Source organism: Rhincodon typus, chromosome 13 (genome assembly GCF_021869965.1).
Source record: "Rhincodon typus isolate 14 chromosome 13, sRhiTyp1.1, whole genome shotgun sequence".
Classification (NCBI taxonomy): Eukaryota; Metazoa; Chordata; class Chondrichthyes; order Orectolobiformes; family Rhincodontidae; genus Rhincodon; species Rhincodon typus.
Window position 1 is genome coordinate 32521175 of NC_063344.1, and position 21902 is coordinate 32543076.

The following is a 21902-nucleotide window of genomic DNA, read 5'->3' on the forward strand; positions in this document are numbered from 1 at the left end:
TTGGAGTTTGGTCACCTCAACCCCATGACATCATTTCAGAAGTTACTCGGGGTAGTGCCCTGTGGCCCAATGATCTTCAGCTGATCGATCAATCACCTTTCTTCCATCATGAGGTCAGAAGTGGGGATGTTTGCTGATGACTGCAAAATGTTCAGCACCTTTTGTTGCTCCTCATTCTGAAACTGCTTATGGACATGCACTGTGAGATTTGGATAACATTTAAATATGTGCTGAGAAGTGGCAAACAACATTCATGTCACACAAGTGCCAGGCAATGAATTCAACCATCTGCCTTTGATGGTCACTGGCATTGGTGAACCCTTCACTCTTAATATCCTGGGAGTTACTATTGACCAGAAACTGAACTGGACCAATCATACTGTGGATATAAGCGCGAGTCAGAGGCTAGGAATTCACCTCTTGATTCTCCAAAGCTTGTGCACCATCTACATTTCACAAGTCAGTAGTATGCTGGAATAGTCTTCACTTGGAGGGGTGCAGCTCCAGCAACTTTTTCCTGGATGGCTCAACACCATCCAGAACAAAGCAGCCCTCTTGGTTGGTATCCCATCCATCACCTTAGATATAGTTCCCTTCAAATCCAGTGGACAGTGGCAATTGTGTTGTTCCATCCACAAGTTGCACTGCCACAACTCACCATAGGTTTATTGACAGCATTGTTGAAATTTTTGAGTGTACCACATGGAAAGAAGAGGACAGTGGCTGCATAGGAACACCCACCAGCTGTAAGTTTCTCTCCAAAGACGCACATTATCCTAATTTGAAACTATGTTGTAGTTCCTTCAGCCTTACCGGATCAGAATCCTGGAACCAGCTTCCTAACTGGACTAGGCATAGTTCCCATGAGCTGTTCAAGCAGACAACTCTTCATCTTCTCGAGGACAATTGGCAATCAGCAATGTGTTGACATAACTAGCTATGTCCATATCCTGCAAATAAATAAATGAAAAAGTACTTAATTATTTCTTGAAGCTTCCTGAGATTACTTGAAGTCATAAAAAGTACTACGCAAATACAAGCTCTTTCTATTTATCTTTTCCAGGGATCTTAGAAAATTTAAAGACGTAAAAAAACAGTTTGACAAGGTCAGTGAAGAGAAAGAAAATGCATTAGTGAAAAATGCTCAAGTTCAAAGAAATAAGCAACATGAAGTGGAAGAGGCTACGAACATCCTAACAGCAACACGCAAGTGCTTTCGACATATAGCACTGGACTATGTTTTGCAGGTAAAGTTTATTGCCTAATGTACAGGATTACACTTATTAAAGTATCTGATTTATTTAGAACTAAGGTATTAGACTTTTTTCTTCATCATTGCAATGTCAGTAAAACAAAAAAAAGGCAGTGCAACTGAGTGAAATTTTACCGTTTGCAGCATATCTTGTTCGAATTAAAAATCAGTTGTATTACAAACGTTGGAATGCAAATTTATATGTGATTCACTATTTCACCTGAATATGGTCACTATCTACTGTATTCATTTCTGTTTGCAGTATGCAAAATAGTAGGATCTTTCTTCTCCAAAGTAATCCTTTTGTTTTATGCCTTCTGGTATTTTTAATCCATTTCTACAGGCAGTAGTTTAAATATTAGAAGTCACCTATTATTAACCTCCAAGAGATTTTTCCAGCCTGAAAATGGAAAGAAAAATTGAACCCCCTCTTAAATTTGTACTAGTTTAACAGATGATTGAAATCGTTCTCTGATCTTCAAAAACACAAAATCACGCCTGAAGTAATATCGTGGTACTTTTATGTTTTTGTACATGAGCTTAAAAAGAATTTATTAACACTGAATAAAACTGGTTGATCCCATACAATATATCATTTTTATGTTTGTCTCTGAAAAGTAGTAATTATTTCCAATTCAAAATTCTTACTAAACAAATATTTTCCATAACTAATTTTTTTTTATAAACACCTACAATACACTCAACGCTGTGGTATTTTACTGTAGAATTACCAACAAAAGCAAATGAAGAAAGTCACCCATGACCTGCTCCTAATCGTAGGAATTAGGAATTAGACAACAGTATAGTTATGCTTTATGGTTTTTTTTTTAACTTTTTGCCCTAGAAAGACAAATCAGGAGTTTTGCGAGACAAGGGATGGAGGGAATGCATCTTGTCTGAAGAAAGGTATTGCTAAACCTAATTTAACAATGAAGAGACCCGCATTTTCAGCAATTTAAACTCAACTTTTATTAACTTGCTATCACAGACTCTTGAAGTCTTTAGATTGTAAAGCCTATCAAATAGCTTAATATTTTCTAAACATAACACAACCTGAACAGGTTGACATGTTATTACACACCTCTAGGTGGGACTTGAACCTGGACTTCCTGGCTCAGAGATAGGGATGCTATCACTGTGCAATGAGCCCTAGTATGAGAAGCGAAATGGCTTCTTGGCTGTGTTTTCTATATTCTCATTAACTTGTTCAGAGCTGTTGTTACAGAACCTCTGGAGCAGGTGGGATTTGAACATTCCTGATGCAGGGGTAAGGACACTTCCATTGCACCACCAAGAGTGTGTAAAGGAACCTCTGAATGATAACCTCCAAACAAATTAATTCATGATCAATATTTTATAATGAGCCTGTTCAGGGATGTTATGACACACCTCTTGAGCAGAAGGGACTTGAACTCGGCCTCCTGGCCCAGAGGTAGGGCCATTACCACAGTGGAGCCCCAGAGGCACTTAATTATTTTCTTCCTTTTGTATCTGGAAGTGCTATCACACACAACTAAATGACTTTCCCACCACCAAAACATCATGAAACTTTGTTTTCAAACTATTAACCACTACCAGAAATCAGCTGTGCAGCAAATTAAAAATTTGCATGCAAAGGCCATTTTGGGCAAAAGCCCAAGAAATGAGTCTCCGGTGCCAGTCTAGTTTAAATTGCTGACTAGTATCCATTTGATTTTATCGCCAATTGTAACATCGTCTTTCATTCCCTTTTAATGCTAAATTTGATCCAGAATCAGCATGAAATCCAAATCTCAACAAGAGGTGTTTTCTCTACCCCTGATGATTAGATCTCGACTCTAATACTTGAGCTGGAATCTATTGCAAAATAGAATGCCAGAGTTCATTCAGCACCTTAAACAGCAAAGGAAATGCTCAGTCAATGTTTTTGGAATTCTCAAAAAGGATTACTGCTCCAGATCTTATTGGTGCTTATAAATCAATAGACTTTTAGGATTTTTAAGTAACTCAGCAAAAGTAAATGTCCCCCTGCCTAACTAAAAAGTAGGTTCCAATTTTTGTCATGTAATTCTTCATACTTAGCTATTGTACGATGAATGTTGCACGATTTGTTATTTTTACTCGAGTATGTTGTAAGGGGATGGTGTTTACATTTTAATAGTGATTCTTTGTATTGCATGGCACAATTTGGCATTGTGATGTCAGGTTATCTAATGCTACTGAATTTTTTCACTTGTTTTTGTTTGAAGTCCCCTAAATAATACTGATCCAATTTTGCCATTTCACTCATGAAGTTCCCTTAAAAAAGAGTACAAAGAAAGTTTGTTGTATATCTTTACTGAGTATGTATAAAGCATGACTTTGCTATATCCATGAAGTACAGAAAGTGCTGGAAGCACTCAGAATGTAAGACTGCATCTATGGAGAGAGAGAGACAGAGTTAATGTATCGGGTCAGTGACTTTTCACCAAAATGGGAAAGATTTGTAAAGAAATAAGTTTTTTTTTTAAAGAAGTGAAAGGTGGAGGACTAGAAAAACATCAGAGGGCCAATAAATAGGATAGGGGATAGGAGAGATTGGACAGCAAAGAGTTGGTGGTGCAAGACCAAAGGGAATGATAAATAACTAGGTGAAATGTATTTGGAGGACGTCTGAATGTCAGCATGATTGTGACAAGATGCTTAGGTCTATGCTTGTTGGCTTGAATGGAAGGGTTTGGTAAAGTGGTCATCCAATCTTTTATTCTCCGAAGTGTAAAGTAGATTGTATTCAAAACAGTAAATGGAGTATACAATAAATCTCTGTGTTCCTCCGGGAAGGAGTGTTTTGGGATCTTGGCCTCTAAGTAAGGAGGAGTAAAATGGTACAGTTGTATCTCTTGTGCTGACATGGAAAGGGACCATGGGAATGAGTTTGGGTGTAATTGAAGGAAGGATCAGAGGTGTGGATAGAATGATCTTTTTGGAATTTTGGGAGGTGAGAGGGGAAACTTCATGGTAGTATCATGGAGGAGGTGGTGAAAATAGTGCAAGATCTGTTGATTAGGATGCTAGTAAGGGAATCGGGATGAAATGAAGATACAGTTAGCTGAAGTGAACTGGGCAGATAGATTAGCAAGAAAGTCAGTAAGCAAGGAGTGGTAAACATTTAATGAGGTAATTCTTGACTCCCAGCAAAAATATGGCCCAGTAATGAGGAAAGGTTCTAAGATCGGGATAAACCAACCATGGCTAGTCAAGGAAGTGAAGGGGAGTATAAAGTTGAAAGAAAAAGCATATAAAGAGGCAAAAATCATGATAGCCCCAAAGTCTGGGATAAATTCAGAATCCAGCAGAGGAGGATTAAAGAAATTTGAGTGAAAATAAATTACAATGGCAAACTAGCAAGGAGCATAAAAACTGACAATAAGAGCTTCTTCAAACATATGAAAGGGGAGAGAGGGGTCAAAGTGAACATACGCCTTAGAAAATGAATCTGTGAAGATAGTTATGAGAAATGGCACGGTAGATATAAGGGCGGCACGGTGGCTCAGTGGTTAGCACTGCTGCCTCACAGCGCTAGGGACCTGGGTTCGATTCCACCCTCGGGCGACTGTCTATGTGGAGTTTGCACATTCTCCCCATGTCTGTGTGGATTTCCTCCAGGTGCTCCGATTTCCTCCCACATTCCAAAGATGTGCAGGTGAGGTAGTTTGGGATTGCTAAATTGCCCATAGTATTCAGAGATTTGTAGCTTAGGTGGGTTATAGGAGGATGGGTCTGGGTGGGATGTTTTGAAGATTGGTGTGGACCTGTTGAGCAAAAGGGCCTGTTTCCATACCGTAGGGATTCTATGAAAACAAGGAAATGGCAGGTATTTTAAGCAGATATTTTTTGCATCGGATTATCGGGTTAAAGATACATTGAATGTTCCATTAATACCAAAGAATACAGAAGATTAATTAAATGTCACTAAAGGAACAGATTTAGCCAAACCAATGGGGCTAAAAACAGATAAATCCCCCTGGCATTGATGGCTTGCATCCTGTTTGGAACTCCCAAAGGAGAATTCTGTCATGGTTCTGGGTGAGAGAAAGGAATAAGAGCTGAAGCCTGAGAAATGGAATGGGCATGGCCGGGGGCCTTGTTCCCTTCAATGGGGAAGAATTCTCAGTTAACGTAAAGGGAGGGCATATCAAAAGTTCATAACTTTGCAACATTTAGTTAGATTGAACAGCCTTCAAGTCTGTCATTTCTTTGCACAGCACTGTCCAAAATGCCTTCGTCATCTACAGATTTCCAATACAAACTGTAATTTTTATCTAAAATGAAGTATCTGATCTCCTAGGAATTTGTATGCTAACTCCTTTATACACTCATTGTTTGTTAAAGATGCAAACCATTTATTTGAGTGCTGCTGTAGAAAATTGGCATGTGGCATTTAATGTTAATTTACTCTATTAAAGAATGCAACAGATTTTTTAATATCAGAAGGAACCTATATTAAAACAAACCTGTTTTATAATGGCTATCTCCTATGTAATTCCTGACGTAAAAATTGATTTTTATTAATTTTATAAAATACTGAACTCTTGCAAAAGCTGCAGGGAATTTTACCACAGGTAAACACCTTAAAAAGTAGGAGCATTTTGTAGAGCAAGCAAGGTGAGGCATGGGAGAGATAGTAGGAACTGCAGATGCTGGAGAATCTGAGATAACCAGGTGTAGAGCTGGATGAACACAGCAGGCCAAGCAGCATCATAGGAGCAGGAAGGCTGACGTTTCGGGCCTAGACCCTTCATCAGAAAGATGAGGTGTGGGGCCAGTTCTTCCTTGATTCTCAAGATTTGGAAAACCTCACCTTTTTGTGTTGTAGCATTATAAATGAATTTAGCAACTTGTTAAAGAACTCCTTTATCCACTCACGGGATGAGGGCGTCACTGGCTAGGCAGCATTTATTGCCCATCCCTAACTGTCCAGAGGGCAATTCAGAGTCAGTCACATTGTTGTGGGTCTGGAGACCCCTGTAGACCAGACCAGGTAAGGATGGCAGTTTCCTTCCCTAAAGGACATGAGTGAACCAGACGGGTTTTTTCCGGCAATTGACAATGGATTCACGGTCATCATTAGATTTCTGCTGATTTAGAAAATTGGCGTACATTAACCACCAGTGAGTCACCATTTTGATGTGCTGATTTGCATCAAGCATGTGCAGCAGCTGTTATCTCTTGATATAAGGTACTACAACTTAACACAGAAAATCATTTTTGGAGGTCAGTAGTTTCATCTCGTATTAGTGGTAAAGCCTATGAAATAGCATTTGTGAAAATATCATTTTTTACATGGATTCATAGAATGCCCACAGTGTGGAAGCAAGTATTCAGCTTGTTGTGTCCACACCGACCATCCGAAGAGCATCTCACCCAGACCTACCACCCTTCTCTGTTCCTGTAAACCTGCATCTCCCATGGCTAACCCACCTCGCCTGCACATCCCTGAACACTAATGGGCAATTTACCATGGCCAATCCACCCATCCATGGGAGAAAACTGGAGCACCTGGAGGAAACTCATGCAGACACGGGGAGAATGTGCAAACTCCACACAGACAGTTGCCCAAGGGTGGAATCAAAACTCTGATCCCTGGTGCTGTTAGACAGCAGTACTAACCATTGAGTTACTGTGTCACCCGTTTATTTGACAAAATAAAACATCCAACTGATGTTTGAAACTGTTGTGCACCAGTGTTTGTTTAGGATAGTATTATGCTACAGCTGCATTAACATTTGCTTTCTGAAAGCCATGGGGAGAAATTTGATTCTCCTTTGCAAGTTTAGCCAACACATAGCAGCCCAAAAAGTGCTGTCTCCTGCAGCCCATGTGAAACCTGAAGTTTGTTTGACCTCTTGTTCGGCCAGTCAATAATTTTATAGTTGTAAAACAAATCTATCGTGAGGATTATTGGTAACTCATTTGGCAGAATAGCTTTGTTTTTGCTGCATGGAGGTAGTACATGCAACAACAGAAACATTGACCATTACTATTGAGTTGACACAATTTGTCAAGAAGAACTTACTAAATATTGTCTCCTATTTATTAAAATAAGTGATAGAAAGTGTACATTGAAAGTACATTTATTAATCACAGAACTGTTATCTTAGATGAAATAGCCTGCAGTCTCGATTAAATAAGCATGCATAGTATACATTGTCATCACATTGACAGGAAAATGCCTGGAATTTCTGCAGAGTTTCTTCAGTTTTGGCAGAAATTGAGTGCATATCTTTAAGAAGCAGCATAAGCAGATGTTCACACTGTTTTCTGTTGAAGAGTCCGTGTGTGCTTGAAATAACTGCAAAAAAAAGTCTATCCTAAAATTCCAATGATTTATGAAAGCGAGAGATTCTCAAGAGATCAGAATATTCCAGTCTCTATTGGCGTATGTCCACTTTCCCATGACATTGTTCATGGTAGTCTAAGGCTTTGTGTGTGTGTTTTCTCATTTTTATCCCTTTAACTTAGTTGTTGCTTCAGAGCAAGAATACCTTTTTAAAATAGTAAAATAATTATCTAAGTGCACTCGGTGTTAATTTCTAGAGTTTAAATTAGTTAAAAGGAAGAAACTGTGGTAGTTCAAAATACTCTGCTGTTCGCATGTGAATAATAGTACTAGACTGAAATTCTATTTCTTCTGTTGCCAAGTAGTGTGGTGTGAGATGGTGTCCTATAGTGAATCCAACATCTGAAATGCTGAGTCTCATCAACACCTGATTCACTTGCACTTGTCAATGTGAATTTGAAATTGCTTTGCATTGGTACAAGTGTTGCAGTGCAACGTTAGTAGTTTATAAAATGTTGTTTCTAATCTTTTATAGCTTTTATTTCTTCTCTTTTCTCAGTTTGTACTTTTTCTTTTGTCCTTAAATTTTGATTTTGACTTCAGCTTTGTTTTCTTCTCACTATCAATTGTTTTTCCACTTTTTAAATTCTCTCTGTTTTGTTGTTTTACCTTTATCTGTGACCTGACGTCATTTTCTGCATTTTCAGCCATGTCACCAAAAATGCTGATTTCATCATTAACCAGCAAAAAACAACAGTAAAGAATGCAGAGCAGTTCTTATCTGAGAAAATGACAAATGTACTGTTAAAAATGGAGATTGAATCCAAAGTCTTCCTTCAATTTCTTTTTGCTTTTTTTTGAAAGAGAGTGAAGTGCATTACCGTTCTTGTTCTCTGCAGGGTTTTTCAAAACTCAAACATCATATTTACTAAAGAAGCAACAATCAACACAGGCACAGAAAGATTTACATCACTTACAGACATGTTGAATATGAGACTTCTAAAAATGTATTCTGTTGAATCTTTCTCACTCTCTGGATATCTGCATTTGAACCAAACTGGTTTTGGCACCGAAAACAACATATTGTACTACTTTTACCAGATGTGTTCTCCCTTGTTCCTTTGCAAGATCCTTTCACTCACTCTGTGCTCCTCCCTCTGCTTGTTCTTATGTTTTCATTGAAGCTCACCCAGAATAAAGGGCAGATATCTGAGGGGAAGGATGAGGAAGGACAAAATTTGTAGTGATATATGATGCAGTGCCAACAAAAGACAAGGGATGTTGAAAACCGTGGTGGTGGTTGAAGCAAATATCAGAGGTTGTGGTAACACAAGTACAAGATGAAGTATGAAAGCAGCTGATTTCATTTGGTTTGTGAACTTAACTTAAACTTGTTCTCTAGTTCAAGTCAAACCCCTTGTCACTTGCGGGCAGAATATAGTTACCATGGTTGAAAGTAAACCCAGCAAATACTGAAGAAACCCAGTAGGTCTAGCAGCATCTGGGGAGAGGGAAATTGATTTAATGTTCCAATATACCTCTTATTTGGAGCTTCAGCACTTCGTTTTTATTTCAGATAAAATGCTTTGGTTTTATTAAATGTAAGCCATCCACAATAAATATTGAATTGACAACTTAATTGTTGAAAAGGAGCTTGTAGTTAGCTGGTACATTTTTAAGCTTGAAGAAATCTCAAAAAGCCCAAGAAACAGAATACAAGTGCCTTCTGATTCTTCGATCTGCAGGTGCTAATTCAGGCTCTTGTTGAGCTCTTTTTTTCAATTAATCTTTAACAGGTATGTTCTTGTGTATAAGCAATTAAGCAATTATTGTGTATAAGCAATAAGACAATTGGACTTTGCTTTTAAAATAAGTGAACAAGCTATTATAAATCTGTCAAGGGTTTTCTCAGTTAGTGGGGTGATCAAGCATAGCCAGTTCTATTTCCAAAAAAAACATTATTAATTATTGTCTGTTTACTTATTTAACAATTTTCTTGTTGGCTAGATTGTTAGGTTTATATTTAATGTTGATATGGTTATCTGTGCTTCCGTGGGGATAAAATACACAAGTTTAAGTCCTACTTCTCTTGACAGTGTTCCTTTCAATTCAGGTCTTTCATCAGTTGGATATGTCATATGTGCCAGGCATTCATCTGGCAGTCTTTAGGAGGAGTTAGTCGGTTCTAGTTGTCTGTCGTATTTAATCTAATCTCTTAGTCTTGCCTGTACTGTCAATGGCCATGTAATTTGTACTAGCCTGGTAGCTCTTTGGAGATACGATTATAAAATAATCGGCCCAACAACGAAGAATATGTGGTTTCTTACATCCTACTTGAGTTGTTTTATGTCATGAATTCTACGCTAATAAAGATTGAATGAATAAATCTTTTTAAGCTTTCTTGGGATGCTGGCTAGGGCGAGGAAAGCATTTACTGCAAGCCTTTATTTGCCCTTGACAAGGCTCTCATAAGCTGTCTCCTTAAACTACTACAGTCCACCTGGTGTACATTTCCCTCAGAAGGTTGTTGGGGTTTCCTGGATTTTGATGCAACTACATTGAATGAATAGCCCAAATTAGGATGATGTGTGGCTTGGAGGGGAATTTCCAGACGGTAGTTTTTCCATGTTTCTGCTGTCCTCATCTTCCAAGGTCACATTTGTCGTGGACTTGGAAAGTATTGTCTTCGTGAGTTGTTGCACTGTGTTTTCTAAATGGTACATACTTGCTACTATCAGTGCTGTTAGGAGTGAATGTTGAAAATGTTAAGAGATGCCTGTCAAGCAGGTAGCTTTGCCCTGTGTGGTCTTAAGCTGTTGGAGCTGCACATATCCAGGTGGCAGAGTATTGCAGAACACTTCTCCTTGTGCCTTGTGTATGGTGGACAGGCATTGGGGAGTCAAAGTTACATGCCACAGAATTCCTATTCTCTGACTTGCCTAACAACTGCAATCATCATTCTTTCTGAGAGTTTTAGCTCCAACCAGGGCAGTGCGTTCCTCTGATTCTTATTGAATCCAGTTTTGCTAGGGCTCCTTGAATCTTCACAATCCAATGATGCCAAGAAAATTATCCTCACTCCCCTGTGGACTTCAGCTCTTTTGCTAATGTTTGGACTAAGCTTTCAAAGCGGTCAGGAGCTAAATGCCCCATTCTCAATCCAAACTGAGCATCAATAAGCAGATTACAGACAGTCCCTGATTTACGAGCATCTGACTTACGAACTTTGTCTCATGCTTAAGAACAGCTATTTTATATTGTATCAGAGATAGTAGGAACTGCAGATGCTGGAGAATCCGAGACAACAAGGTGCAGGGCTGGATGAACACAGCAGGCCAAGCAGCATCATAGGAGCAGAAAGGCTGACGTTTCGGGCCTAGACCCTTCTGATGACGTCAGCCTTTCTGCCCCTATGATGTTGCTTGGCCTGCTGTGTCCATCCAGCCCTGCACCTTGTTGTCTCTATTTTATATTGTTCTGTGTTGTGTTCTGAGTGACTTGTGTACAAATTTGACTTGCGAACAGATTTTAGAACAGAACCTGTTTGCATCCCAGGAGCTGCCTGTATTGCAGAGTAAATGCTGTTTAATAGAGTTGTCAATGACATCTTTCATCATTTTCCTAATGATTGACACTAATGAATTACTAATTGGCTGGATTGGAATTGTCCTGCTTTTTGTCGATAGGATATGCCTGAGCAACTTGCCACATTGTTCAATAAATGCCTCTGTTGTAATTTTACTGGAATGGCTTGGCCATAAGTGCTAGATAATCTGGAGCTTAATTCTTCAGGATGTTGCCCAAATATTATCAGAGCCCATTGCTTTTGCATTGTCCAATGCCTTCAACTGCTTCTTGATAGCGTGAGAGTGGATCGAAATGACTGAAGATTGGCATTTGTGGTGTTGTGGGCTTTGGAAGCCGTTGGATTGTCTGCTTGGCACTTCTGGCTGAAAATGCTTGAAAATATTTTAGCCTTATCTATTGCACTGAAGTGCTGGGCTCCCCTATTATTTGATGGGGACGTTCCTGGAGTCTCCTGATCCAGTGAGTTTTTTTAATTGTCCACCACCATTCATGACTGGATGTTGCAGGATGGAGAGCATAGATGTGATCTGTTGGTTGTGGGATTGCTTCACTTTGCCTGTTGTACACTGTATTCATTGTTTAGCATGAAAGTAGTCCTGTGTTGTAGAGACCGAAACGTCAGCCTCTCTGCTGCTATGATGCTGCTTGGCCTGCTGTGTTCATCCAGCCCTGCACCTTGTTGTCTCGGATTCTCCAGCATCTGCAGTTCCTACTGTCCCTGTGTTGTAGCTTCACTAGGTTCACTGGTGCTAGTCCTGGCAAGCTTACTGTACTCTTGGAACTAAAGTTGATATCTTTGTTTGATAATGGTAAAAGTGTGGGATTTCCAGGTCCTGCAGGTGTAGATTGTGATTGAATGTAATTCTCCTGGTGCTAGCTAATGTTTAAAGTTTTAATACCGTATTTGTTCATTTTTTCCTCCATATCAGATCAATGTCCTTCAGTCAAAGAGAAGATCTGAACTTTTAAAATCGGTAAGCTTTTGTCTTCTTAGAAGTGGTTTGATGACTAAATGTTGATCTTTCAGGTTATTTAGGTAACCCTTTTAGATGCCACTTTTAGCTCTAATTACTGATCATTTGACATGCATGTCATCCTATCATATGTTCTGAACAATATTTGATTTGAATTGATGGTTTCTGTCAAAGACCTGACCATATTTTAATATCAACCTAATGAGGGGATCATGTTCAAGCTCAATATCAGAACTGACATCTTCTGTGGATTTTCAATCCTTCACATCAGCTACCTTGTAAAGTAACAATATTCCAACATTTTATACTAAGTATATTTTCTATAAAGTCATCTTAATATTGAAGTTGAAATGAAAACTGCAGCTGTTTATAAAGTTTGTTGTGAGAACTTGCATTCTCACAACCATTGTTTGAATCTGTGGAACAGTCTGACTTCTCTGTTTAATATGATAGCCCAGGTTGTTCTGAAGTGTTACTGTCAAATAAATTTAAATATTCTCAGAATGTTGTATCACCTCATAGAACATAGAACATTACAGCACAGTACAGGCCCTTAGGCCCTCGATGTTGCGCCGACCTGTGAAACCAATCTGAAGCCCATCTAACGTAAACTATTCCATTATCATCCATATGTTTATCCAATGACCATTTAAATGCCCTTAAAGTTGGCGAGTCTACTACTTTTGCAGGCAGGGCATTCCACGTCCTTACTACTCTCTGAGTAAAGAACCTACCTCTGACATCTGTCCTATATCTATCACCCCTCAATTTAAAGCTATGTCCCCTCGTGCTAGCCACCACCATCTGAGGAAAAAGGCTCCCACTGTCCACCCTATCTAATCCTCTGATCATCTTGTATGTCTCTATTAAGTCACCTCTTAACCTTCTTCTTCTAACAAAAACAGCCTATGTCATCACCCAAATGTTGCTGATTTGGTTCAGATGATGCAATTATTTCGATATAGCCTCCAATGTCTGCCAAGTCATGCTAATTTAAACTTTAAGTTCCTGCACCAACCCTGCAGTTGATTTTAAAAAAAAATCTTCCTGTTATTCTGTACATTTCACCTCCATGGAGTCTTCATTGTATGTCATAAAGCAATGTGATTAATTAGATTAATATCATAAATACTTGACAAAAACTTTGCCCTATAATATAGACTTCCGGGCTTCCAGACCTCTTGTACTACCCTCACTAAATTGCTGCAGTGCGAGATGGTCTTTATCATTAAATGATACTACTTTATTCATTCACAGGATGTGGGTGGTGCTGGCCAGCCAGCATCCATTGCCCATCCCCAATTTCCCAGAGAGCAGTTGAACCACATGTAGGGCAGACTAGTTAAGGATGGCAACTTCCTTCCCTAAAGGACATTAGAGAACCAGATTTTTTTTTTCTCTGACAGCAGTGGCTTCATGGTCATCATTACATTTTTAATTCCTTTTTTTTATTATTGAATACAAATTCCACCATCTGCCATGGGTCTTCAGATTAATAGCCTAGCAATAATACCACTAGGCCATCACCACCCCTCTTTCCTCTGTCATTCCTCTCAGTTATTTTGGTACTTTCTCTTCCTTTTGAGCACCATATTTCATTTGCCTCTCTCACCTCTCCATATCCTTTATCATCCAAACAAGATTCTCCTTGAGTTTTTGAGGTAACCTTCGTGCAGAGACTGAGCAAAGGAAATAATGAAGCATGAGTGATTTCTCAACCTCTGTGATTTCAGTCTGAATTCAAGCCTTGTCATCTCTTCAGCTCACTGAACTCCTTAATCTCTTCCTTATGAGCATCATATGTGTACATATCCAAACCCAACTCAACCTTGCCTAATGCAGTGTCTATTCCCGTTGTGTCAGTCATAAGACAAGGCCATCTTTGATCAGTCCCTTGCATGTTTCACCAGTCACATTCCATTTAACCGTTCTAACTTCAGTTCCTTCTGCATTTGATCTTGGAAGACAAGTTCTAACACAGTTAAAAATATTCAAACTTTCAACTACGTTGACTTTAGGTTTTCATTCTTGAATAGTTCAATCACTCCCTCATTTCTATATTTGATGCTCTTTACCCTCTTAAATCCCTTAGTCTTGCACATTCATGTTGCACCATTCCCATTTTCACTTAATTAAGTTCAAGGCCCCAAACATGATCACATTAGGTGTACATTTGCTTTTGTTACTTACTGTCAGGCATTTCTAGACAACACAAAGTACTAGTGGGCCTTGTTGCCTTTGACTAAATCTTCTCGTTCTCCTGGATTATCCTGTAATGCAAAGATAATTCTTGACGTTTTTACCCCTCCATTACCAGCTATTATCTTCTGTGCAAGGTCTTTATCTTGTCCAAGATATGGATTTCAGTATGAAAGTTAGGTTCAATTAGTTCTGCATTCTCCTTGACTTCTGCCTTCTTCCCCACCCTCGTTCTATACTTGGCCCTAGCTATGCACCTGTACCCTTCCCTAATTTTCCTCACTTTATCCTGTCCATCAGATCCACCTTTTGAACTATTCTCAGTGTCCCTTTTTAGCCCCATATCCACTAATATTGTGAACTATTTAATCTCCTGTCACGTTTTATTGCATTGTTTAAATGAGGTTGGTTTAAATCAAGTTCAACTTCCTTTTAGCCATTCCCACCCTCTCTGTATCCTCTTGACTCCACTGTCCTTACAGTTTAGCACCCTGTGTCAACTTATTGTCTTTTCCAATCCCAACTTTTCTGTGACCCACCCTCCCCATGTCTGGCTTTTTGTACTAAGGTTTCTGCCCTTGCTACAACAGTGAACTGGTCCTGATTAGTATTACACATTTCTGTGACAGACCATGGTGCCTGAATTCTGCCTAATCCTTTACTACCTCTATGCAGCTTTTGACATAGTTAAGCAAATAATCCTCCTTGAATATCTTGTCCGTCATCAGGAAAGTAAGACTGTGCTGTCTGACAGTCTTCTCAAGTGGATTCTCTTTTGGTCTCATTACCCTTACCTCTGGAATCCCCCCCACAGAATTAGCCTCCATTGTCTCTTATTTCTTATTCCTTGATGATGGTGTCACGTTAATGTCACCGGACTAGTACTCCATAGACCCAGGCTAATACTCTGGGACATGGCTCCAAATTCCACCATGGTAGCTGGAAGGATTTAAGTTCAGTTAATAATTCTGGATTTGCAGAAAATGTTTCAGTAATAGTGACTGTGAAATTATAATTGATTGTTGTAAAAATGTATATTGTTCACTAACTTTTTTTTTGGGAAGAAACTCTGCTATCTTTACCTTATCTGACCCACATGTGACTCCAGATCCAGAGCAATGTAGTTGACTCTTAACTGCCATTTAGATGGTTCTAATAGTCACTCAGTTCAAGGGCAGTTAGAGATGGGCATTAAATACTGGCCTTCCAGAATCTGGAATGCTACCTGGGAAAGTAGTGGAGGCTGGAAACCTTTACAACATTTAAAAATAAATAAATGGATGAGTACTTCAAATGTCTCTATCCCATGGAAGAATAAAGGGAACAAAACTTGTATTGTCCTAATGATATCATCTGAAATAGTACATGTGGAGCTTTATGTACTGTAACATCACCCAACTCCATTCTCAGCTCCTTTCCTCTCTTTATGTCGTCAGTCCGCTTCACTGAACAACAGCTCAGATGAGCTGTTATTTCCAGTCAAATGGTCTTCCATCCTTCACCATACTGTATTTCATAGCTATCAATTCTACCTCCTGCCTTGGCCACTGCCCTGGGCTGAGTATTTCTATAATTTTCTGTTGTTATGCCCCCTGTTGCTTCCTAACTAATCCAATGTCTTTAGAATCATAGAGGCTACTTCTGTATCATCGCCTTTGCGTTTCCTGCACCGCTGCCCTCACATCCCCTCCCTGCAACAAAAACAAAGACAGAGTCCCCCTTGTCCTCGCGTATCACCTCACTAACCTCCGGATTCAACATATCATTCTCCGCCACCTGCAATCTGACCCCACAACCAAGGATATATTTCCCTCCCCACCCCTATCTGCCTTCTGTAGGGACTGCTCTCTCTGTGACTCCCTCGTCTGCTCCACACTCCCCACTAGCCCCACCACCCCCGGCACCTTTCCCTGCAATCACAGGAAGTGCTACACCTGCCCCTTAACCTCCATCCATGGAATCAAAAAAAACCTTTCACATCAGACAGACGTTTACCTGCACATCCGCCAATGTGGTCTATTGCATCCGCTACTCCTGATGTGGCCTCCTCTACGTTAGTGAGACCAAGCAGAGGCTCGGAGACTGCTTTGTAGAGCACCTGAGCTCTGTTCGCAACAAATGACAACATCTTCCGGTCACGAACCATTTCAACTCCCCCTCCCATTTCCTGGGCGACATGTCTATCCTGGGCCTCCTCCAGTGTCACAGTGAGGCCACCCGGAAACTGGAGGAGCAGCACCTCATTCCGCCTTGGGAGCCTACAACCCAATGGTGTCAATGTGGACTTTACCAGTTTCAAAATCTCCCCACCCCCATCCTCAGCCCATGACCAACCCTCCCTCTCATCCCCACCTCCTTGACCTGACACAACCTGTCCACCTTCTCTCCCACCTATCTGCTTCTCCCACCTCACTGACCAATCCCCACCACTGCCTACCTGCACTCACTTATCGCCATCCCACCTACCTTTCCCAGCCCCACCCCTCCTCTTTCTATTTTATTTCAGAGCTCCCTTTCCCCTCCCCCATTTCTGAAGAAGGGTCCCGACCCAACCCGACCCGAAACGTTAGCTTTCCTCTGCTGTATGGCCTGATGGCCTGCTGTGCTCCTCCAGCACATTACCACTAGGCTGTCGCCTCCCCAGTGTCACTGGACTGTTAATCCAGAAACCCAGATCACGTCCTGGGGACCCGGGTTCGAATCCCACCATAGCAGATGGTGGAATTTGAATTCAATAAATATCTGGAATTGAGTATCTAATAATGACCATGAATCCATTGTTGATTGTCAGGAAACACCCATCCGGTTCACTAATGTCACTTCGGAAAGGAAACTGCCGTCCTTACCTGGTCTGGTCTATATGTGACTCCAGACCCACAGCAATGTGGTTGACTCTTAACAGCCCTCTGGGCAATTAGGGATGGACAGTAAATGCTGGCCGAGCCAGCGATGCCCTCATCCCGTGAATGAATAAAGAAGAAAAGCTCCACGCAGCGTTATCTCTGACATTCTGGAAATTGCTTTTTTTCCTTTCAATCTAATGCCTCTCCCCTTAAACTCCCTGTGCAAATTTTAGGATGTACCGTAACAGCCCATATCTCAAATTCTATGTAATAGGAGAGTTCTCTGCATGTGATGGTTTTTACTTAAATATATGCATTGTGTGAATCTGACCTTTCAGTAGCACCAAATTCTCAAGATTAAACTACTCACACTACATGACAATAATTATAAAAAGAAAAGCTAACCAACTGCTCATCATTGCTCAGCTCCCTCAAAGGCTAGGATCCACACACTTCAGACTTTCCTACTGAGCTTTTGAGCTTGAGACTGATACTTGCTCGTGACTTGAAGTTTCTGCCTTCTTCCTGTCTGGCTCCCTTTGCGTTCTTGTTTTCTAGATTGTGACAATTTGTCTCCTCAAGTAACTTGTGCTCCACGTACTGTGACCACCTCCAATACATTTACTGCTTTGTGCTTAAATAGAGAACCACAGAAGTGTTACATGCATAACAATGGCATGCTGCAACACTTAAACAGCTTTACCACAGCCCATCATGTATTTCAGTGTGCAAACATACAGCTAGACTTTATCAAGAAATACCCTGGGAAGCTTTAAGGATTGCCATGTGTTAAGTTTAATTTGAAGGTTGCTGCCAGAAGTTACAACCCACTGTGCTAGGCATATGTATATTAAACATTTGTGTAGGGTCCTTTTCTTGAGTGCTAGTAGTTGATAGGGCATGAGAAAGCAGTATCATGCTTTTTTCACTCTCAGAAGCATATTGTACTTGGAATATCTCTGAAGCTATCTTTCAAATTTGATGTCTTTGAATGATAGAGACCCTATTGATCAATTGTGCCACATTCTGATGGGTACTTTTGTTGGAAGAATGCGCTGGAATGAAAGTAAAATATCTTTCCTTCCTTTATTTATGGCAGTGCAGAAATTTTGTTGCATTTTATGTTTGTAGACTGTAAAGCTTAGCGAAGGTCATGTAAAATTTGACCTTTTAAATGTAAAAGCAAATATTAAATAGCTGGTAATGCATTGAATATTCCCAAATTTTACAAGCTTCCTGTAATTAGCAAACTGATGAACTATATCTCAAAATCTGAATAATTGTAATGTATTTTGAGTCTGGACAAAATAAAAAGAAATGTTGAACATGCTTCAAAGTTCTGTTTACAGTCATTGTGACAAAATATGTTTAGTCAACTCTAAATTATTAAATGAACATTTAAACCAAATATTGCTTTTGATGAAAGATGAGGAAGGGTAGACCTTTTTTGCTGGAAATGTATTACGAAAACAGGCTATGGCTTCGTAAAGTGTGCTGGAAATGGAATTTGGTGTAAGCTTTTGAAAGGTGTACTGCTTGTCTGTGTTTCATATACATGCAAGTAATATGGTAATAATTCTTTTGCAAGACTCCAAACACGATCCATTTCTGAAGATTGTGCACCAGACAGATCTGGGATGCACGAGGGAAATGCCTTGCATCTTATCTCTCCCATCTCTCTTCCTCAACTCAGCCGTGAGGGAAGCATAATCTTCACTCTTTCTTCTCACCTTTTCTGTTGTTTCACAGCTTAATACCTCTCTTCTGATAGTGTAAAGACCAAACAGAATATCTGAGTGAAGGGTGCATGGCATTAATAGATTAAGCTTGACACTGCAGTGACATTATGCTGGTGACATTTGTAAGATTTTCACACATGGAAGTGTATGTTTTTAATTTATCAAAATATCAGGTTGTGATCTTAAAATTGCTAATTGTTCATTTTCATAGCTTTAAATATCTTGAACCAAAATTTGTGTGCATTTAATCTTCATTGTGCAATTTATTCCTAAACTGTTCTCAATTCGTTATACTAAATAACAATGTCAGTAGTTAATTTTTTTTAACTTTTCATTTTCAGATGTTGTCCTTTATGTATGCCCATCTCACATTCTTTCATCAGGGATATGATCTTTTTATGGAACTGGAGCCTTACATGAAGGAGCTGGGGGCCCAGGTAAGACTTCAAAACTGTAAAATAAATTTAAGCATTTTTAGAATTTGTTTATTCTTTTGTGGGATGTGGAGGTCCCTGACTCGGCAGCGTTTATTGCCCATCCCTAATTGCTTTTGAGAAGGTGGTGGTGAACTACCTTATTAAACTACTGTAGCCCTTGTGGTGTAGGGAGGGAGTTCCAGGGTTTTAGAGTGAAATCGTTTAAAATTTTGAAATACTTGTTTTTTTTTCATTTAGATACCCTGTTTGAGATGTGAACGGCATCCTATGCTTTTAGTGTGTGCAAAATTATCATGTCATTTGCTAGAATTTTATCTGAAAGTTTATTGAAGTTACTTTTTTTTTGACAGAGACTTTGAATACTTAATTTTGAAAAAATATTGGTTTGATTTTGTGATATATTTAATGTAAAGAATGTGACCAGGTGCTACATAAGTAATATGCAAAAAGTTTATACTTGGTTAGGAGACAATGGTTATAAAGAGACATTGAAGAATTCAGAGCTTAGATTTGAGGAGAAGGAACAAATGTAGTTCAAAACCAAATGGTGAACAATCTATGGCAACAATTGCCTACTAAATAAAAAACAATATGTATTTTTACCACGTACATTGGGCACCTTTTTAAATCTCAAATTTCAGAAGCAATATAGAGCCATTTCAAACACAACATTCAAGTTGTAGCTGGGAAGTGCTAACTTCAGGAACTTTCCAAAAGCACATTTGACATCATTTGTAAAATTACTTAGAGATGCATTTTTAATTAAATGTTCAATATTTGAGTTTTTAGATCAATTTGTGTGTTCATCGCTGAATTACAAATTAACTGTCTGTCTTCAGGATTATTCAGTTGTTCAGTCTTGGTTGGAAGTGGGTAGATTCAAAAGTTGAAAAGTATCTTTATTTTGAATATTGTTTTGAAGCCAGCCATTAATGCTGTAAAGACTATTTTCTTTGGTGTGCCTGTTGTTAGGGATACATAAATAATGGATTAAGTTGAAATCCTAAATTACGAAGGCTGATACATAAATTTAGCAGATATTATATTAGTCCCTACTTGCTGACTTGCACTTTGCATTTTCTGGAAAACTGGGTTTAGCTTTGTTTGAGAATGTATTACTCCTACGCTAAAATGATCAATAATTACTGCATATATCCTAATTAAACAATTATACATGCTGCTTGAAAGCAAAGGGATTAATGTTTTGAATTTCGTTTTTGTTCGTTAAAATTTTCACGGCTTTTAAATAATCTCTGATTTAGTTTTAGTTTTAGACTAGTGAGGCACTGAATTTGAAATGATGCTAACTACTGTTGTAGGCCAAGATAATCATTCATTTGATGAGTACGAAACATATATTTGTACAGTATCTTTCATGAGCAGAGGACATTCCAAAGTACGTCATAACCAATAAATTACTCGTGAAAGAAAGTCATTTTTGCTTTGAGAACACACATGATAGACAATTTATGCACAACAACGGGTAACAACCAGCCACCAAGTAAATGAGATAAAACTAGGAATTGCTGGCAACGCTCAGCAGATCTCGCAAAAGAGACCGATTCAACTCAAAATTTAAACTCTTTCCTCGGATGCAGCCAGACCTGCTAGGTATTTTCAGCACTTTGTATTTATTTCAGGTTTTTGGTATTCACAGTGTTTTGCTTTAATCAAGAAAATTACTTGTTTTGGTTGTTTTGAAGGGATAACTATTGGCTTGGATACTGCAGTGGTGTTCACACTTTTTAAATTGTGCTTCTGGAATCGTGTACCTCCCAAAATATCATAGTAACTTGCAGTGTGTATTTCTCTTTTAAAGTAGCCTCCTCTGCATGTTCATGAAATTTCCAAAATGAATACATAGAATTGCAACAAATTGAAGAAATCATTTGGAGCAGTATATTGGCTTGTATTGATATCAGATTTACCACAATTACTCACCTTAATCCCGGTTTTGTAGTTAATTTGTCTCTGTAAAATAATTTTAACAACAACAGAATCTCCCTCCACACCTTCACTCCAATACTACTGCCCCTGAAAAATAAATTACTGATTTCATCAATGACAGGGTAAGCAGAAGAGTTGTTCACTGGTTTCTGCTTGTGTGCTCTGTTAAATCTTGCAGTTCTATTGAATTTTTTTGTTGCCTTCCCATTCAGGTTTAATACGTTATCACCTGCATTCTTGATGGTTGTACAGCACAGAAACAGACCCTTCAGTCCAACTCGTCCATGCTGACCAGATATTCTAAATTAACCTGTTCCCATTTGCAAGCATTTGGTCCATATCTCTCTCATAAACCTTTCCTATTCATATACCCATCCAAATACCTTTTTAAATGTTGCTTTTGTACCAATCTCCATCACTTCCTCTGGCAGCTCGTTCCAGACACGCACCATCCTCTGCGTGAAAAACTTGTCCCTTGGGTCCCTTTAAATCTTTCTCCTCTCAACTTAAACCTATGCCCTCTAGTTTTGGATTCCCCTACCCTGGGGAAAACACCGTGGCTATTCACCCTATCCATGCCTTTCATGATTTTATACACCTTTGTAAGGTCACCCCTAGCCTCTGA

At 39.2% G+C, this 21902-nt stretch overlaps 1 protein-coding gene across 6 annotated transcripts in view; it reads left to right on the plus strand.

Annotated features, from left to right (window-relative positions):
• The window catches only part of zgc:162872 (BAR_ACAPs and ArfGap_ACAP domain-containing protein), a 145088-nt gene that overhangs the window by 79870 nt on the left and 43316 nt on the right, over positions 1 to 21902 (plus strand). For 5 of the 6 annotated variants that reach the window (XM_048604196.1, XM_048604197.1, XM_048604198.1 and 2 more), the window contains exons 6-8: positions 1064 to 1247; positions 12068 to 12112; positions 19235 to 19330. In XM_048604196.1, the coding sequence (XP_048460153.1) occupies positions 1064 to 1247; positions 12068 to 12112; positions 19235 to 19330 (325 nt within the window). The remainder of the gene's footprint in view (positions 1 to 1063; positions 1248 to 12067; positions 12113 to 19234; positions 19331 to 21902) is intronic. The other variant, XM_048604200.1, reaches the window with a different exon arrangement.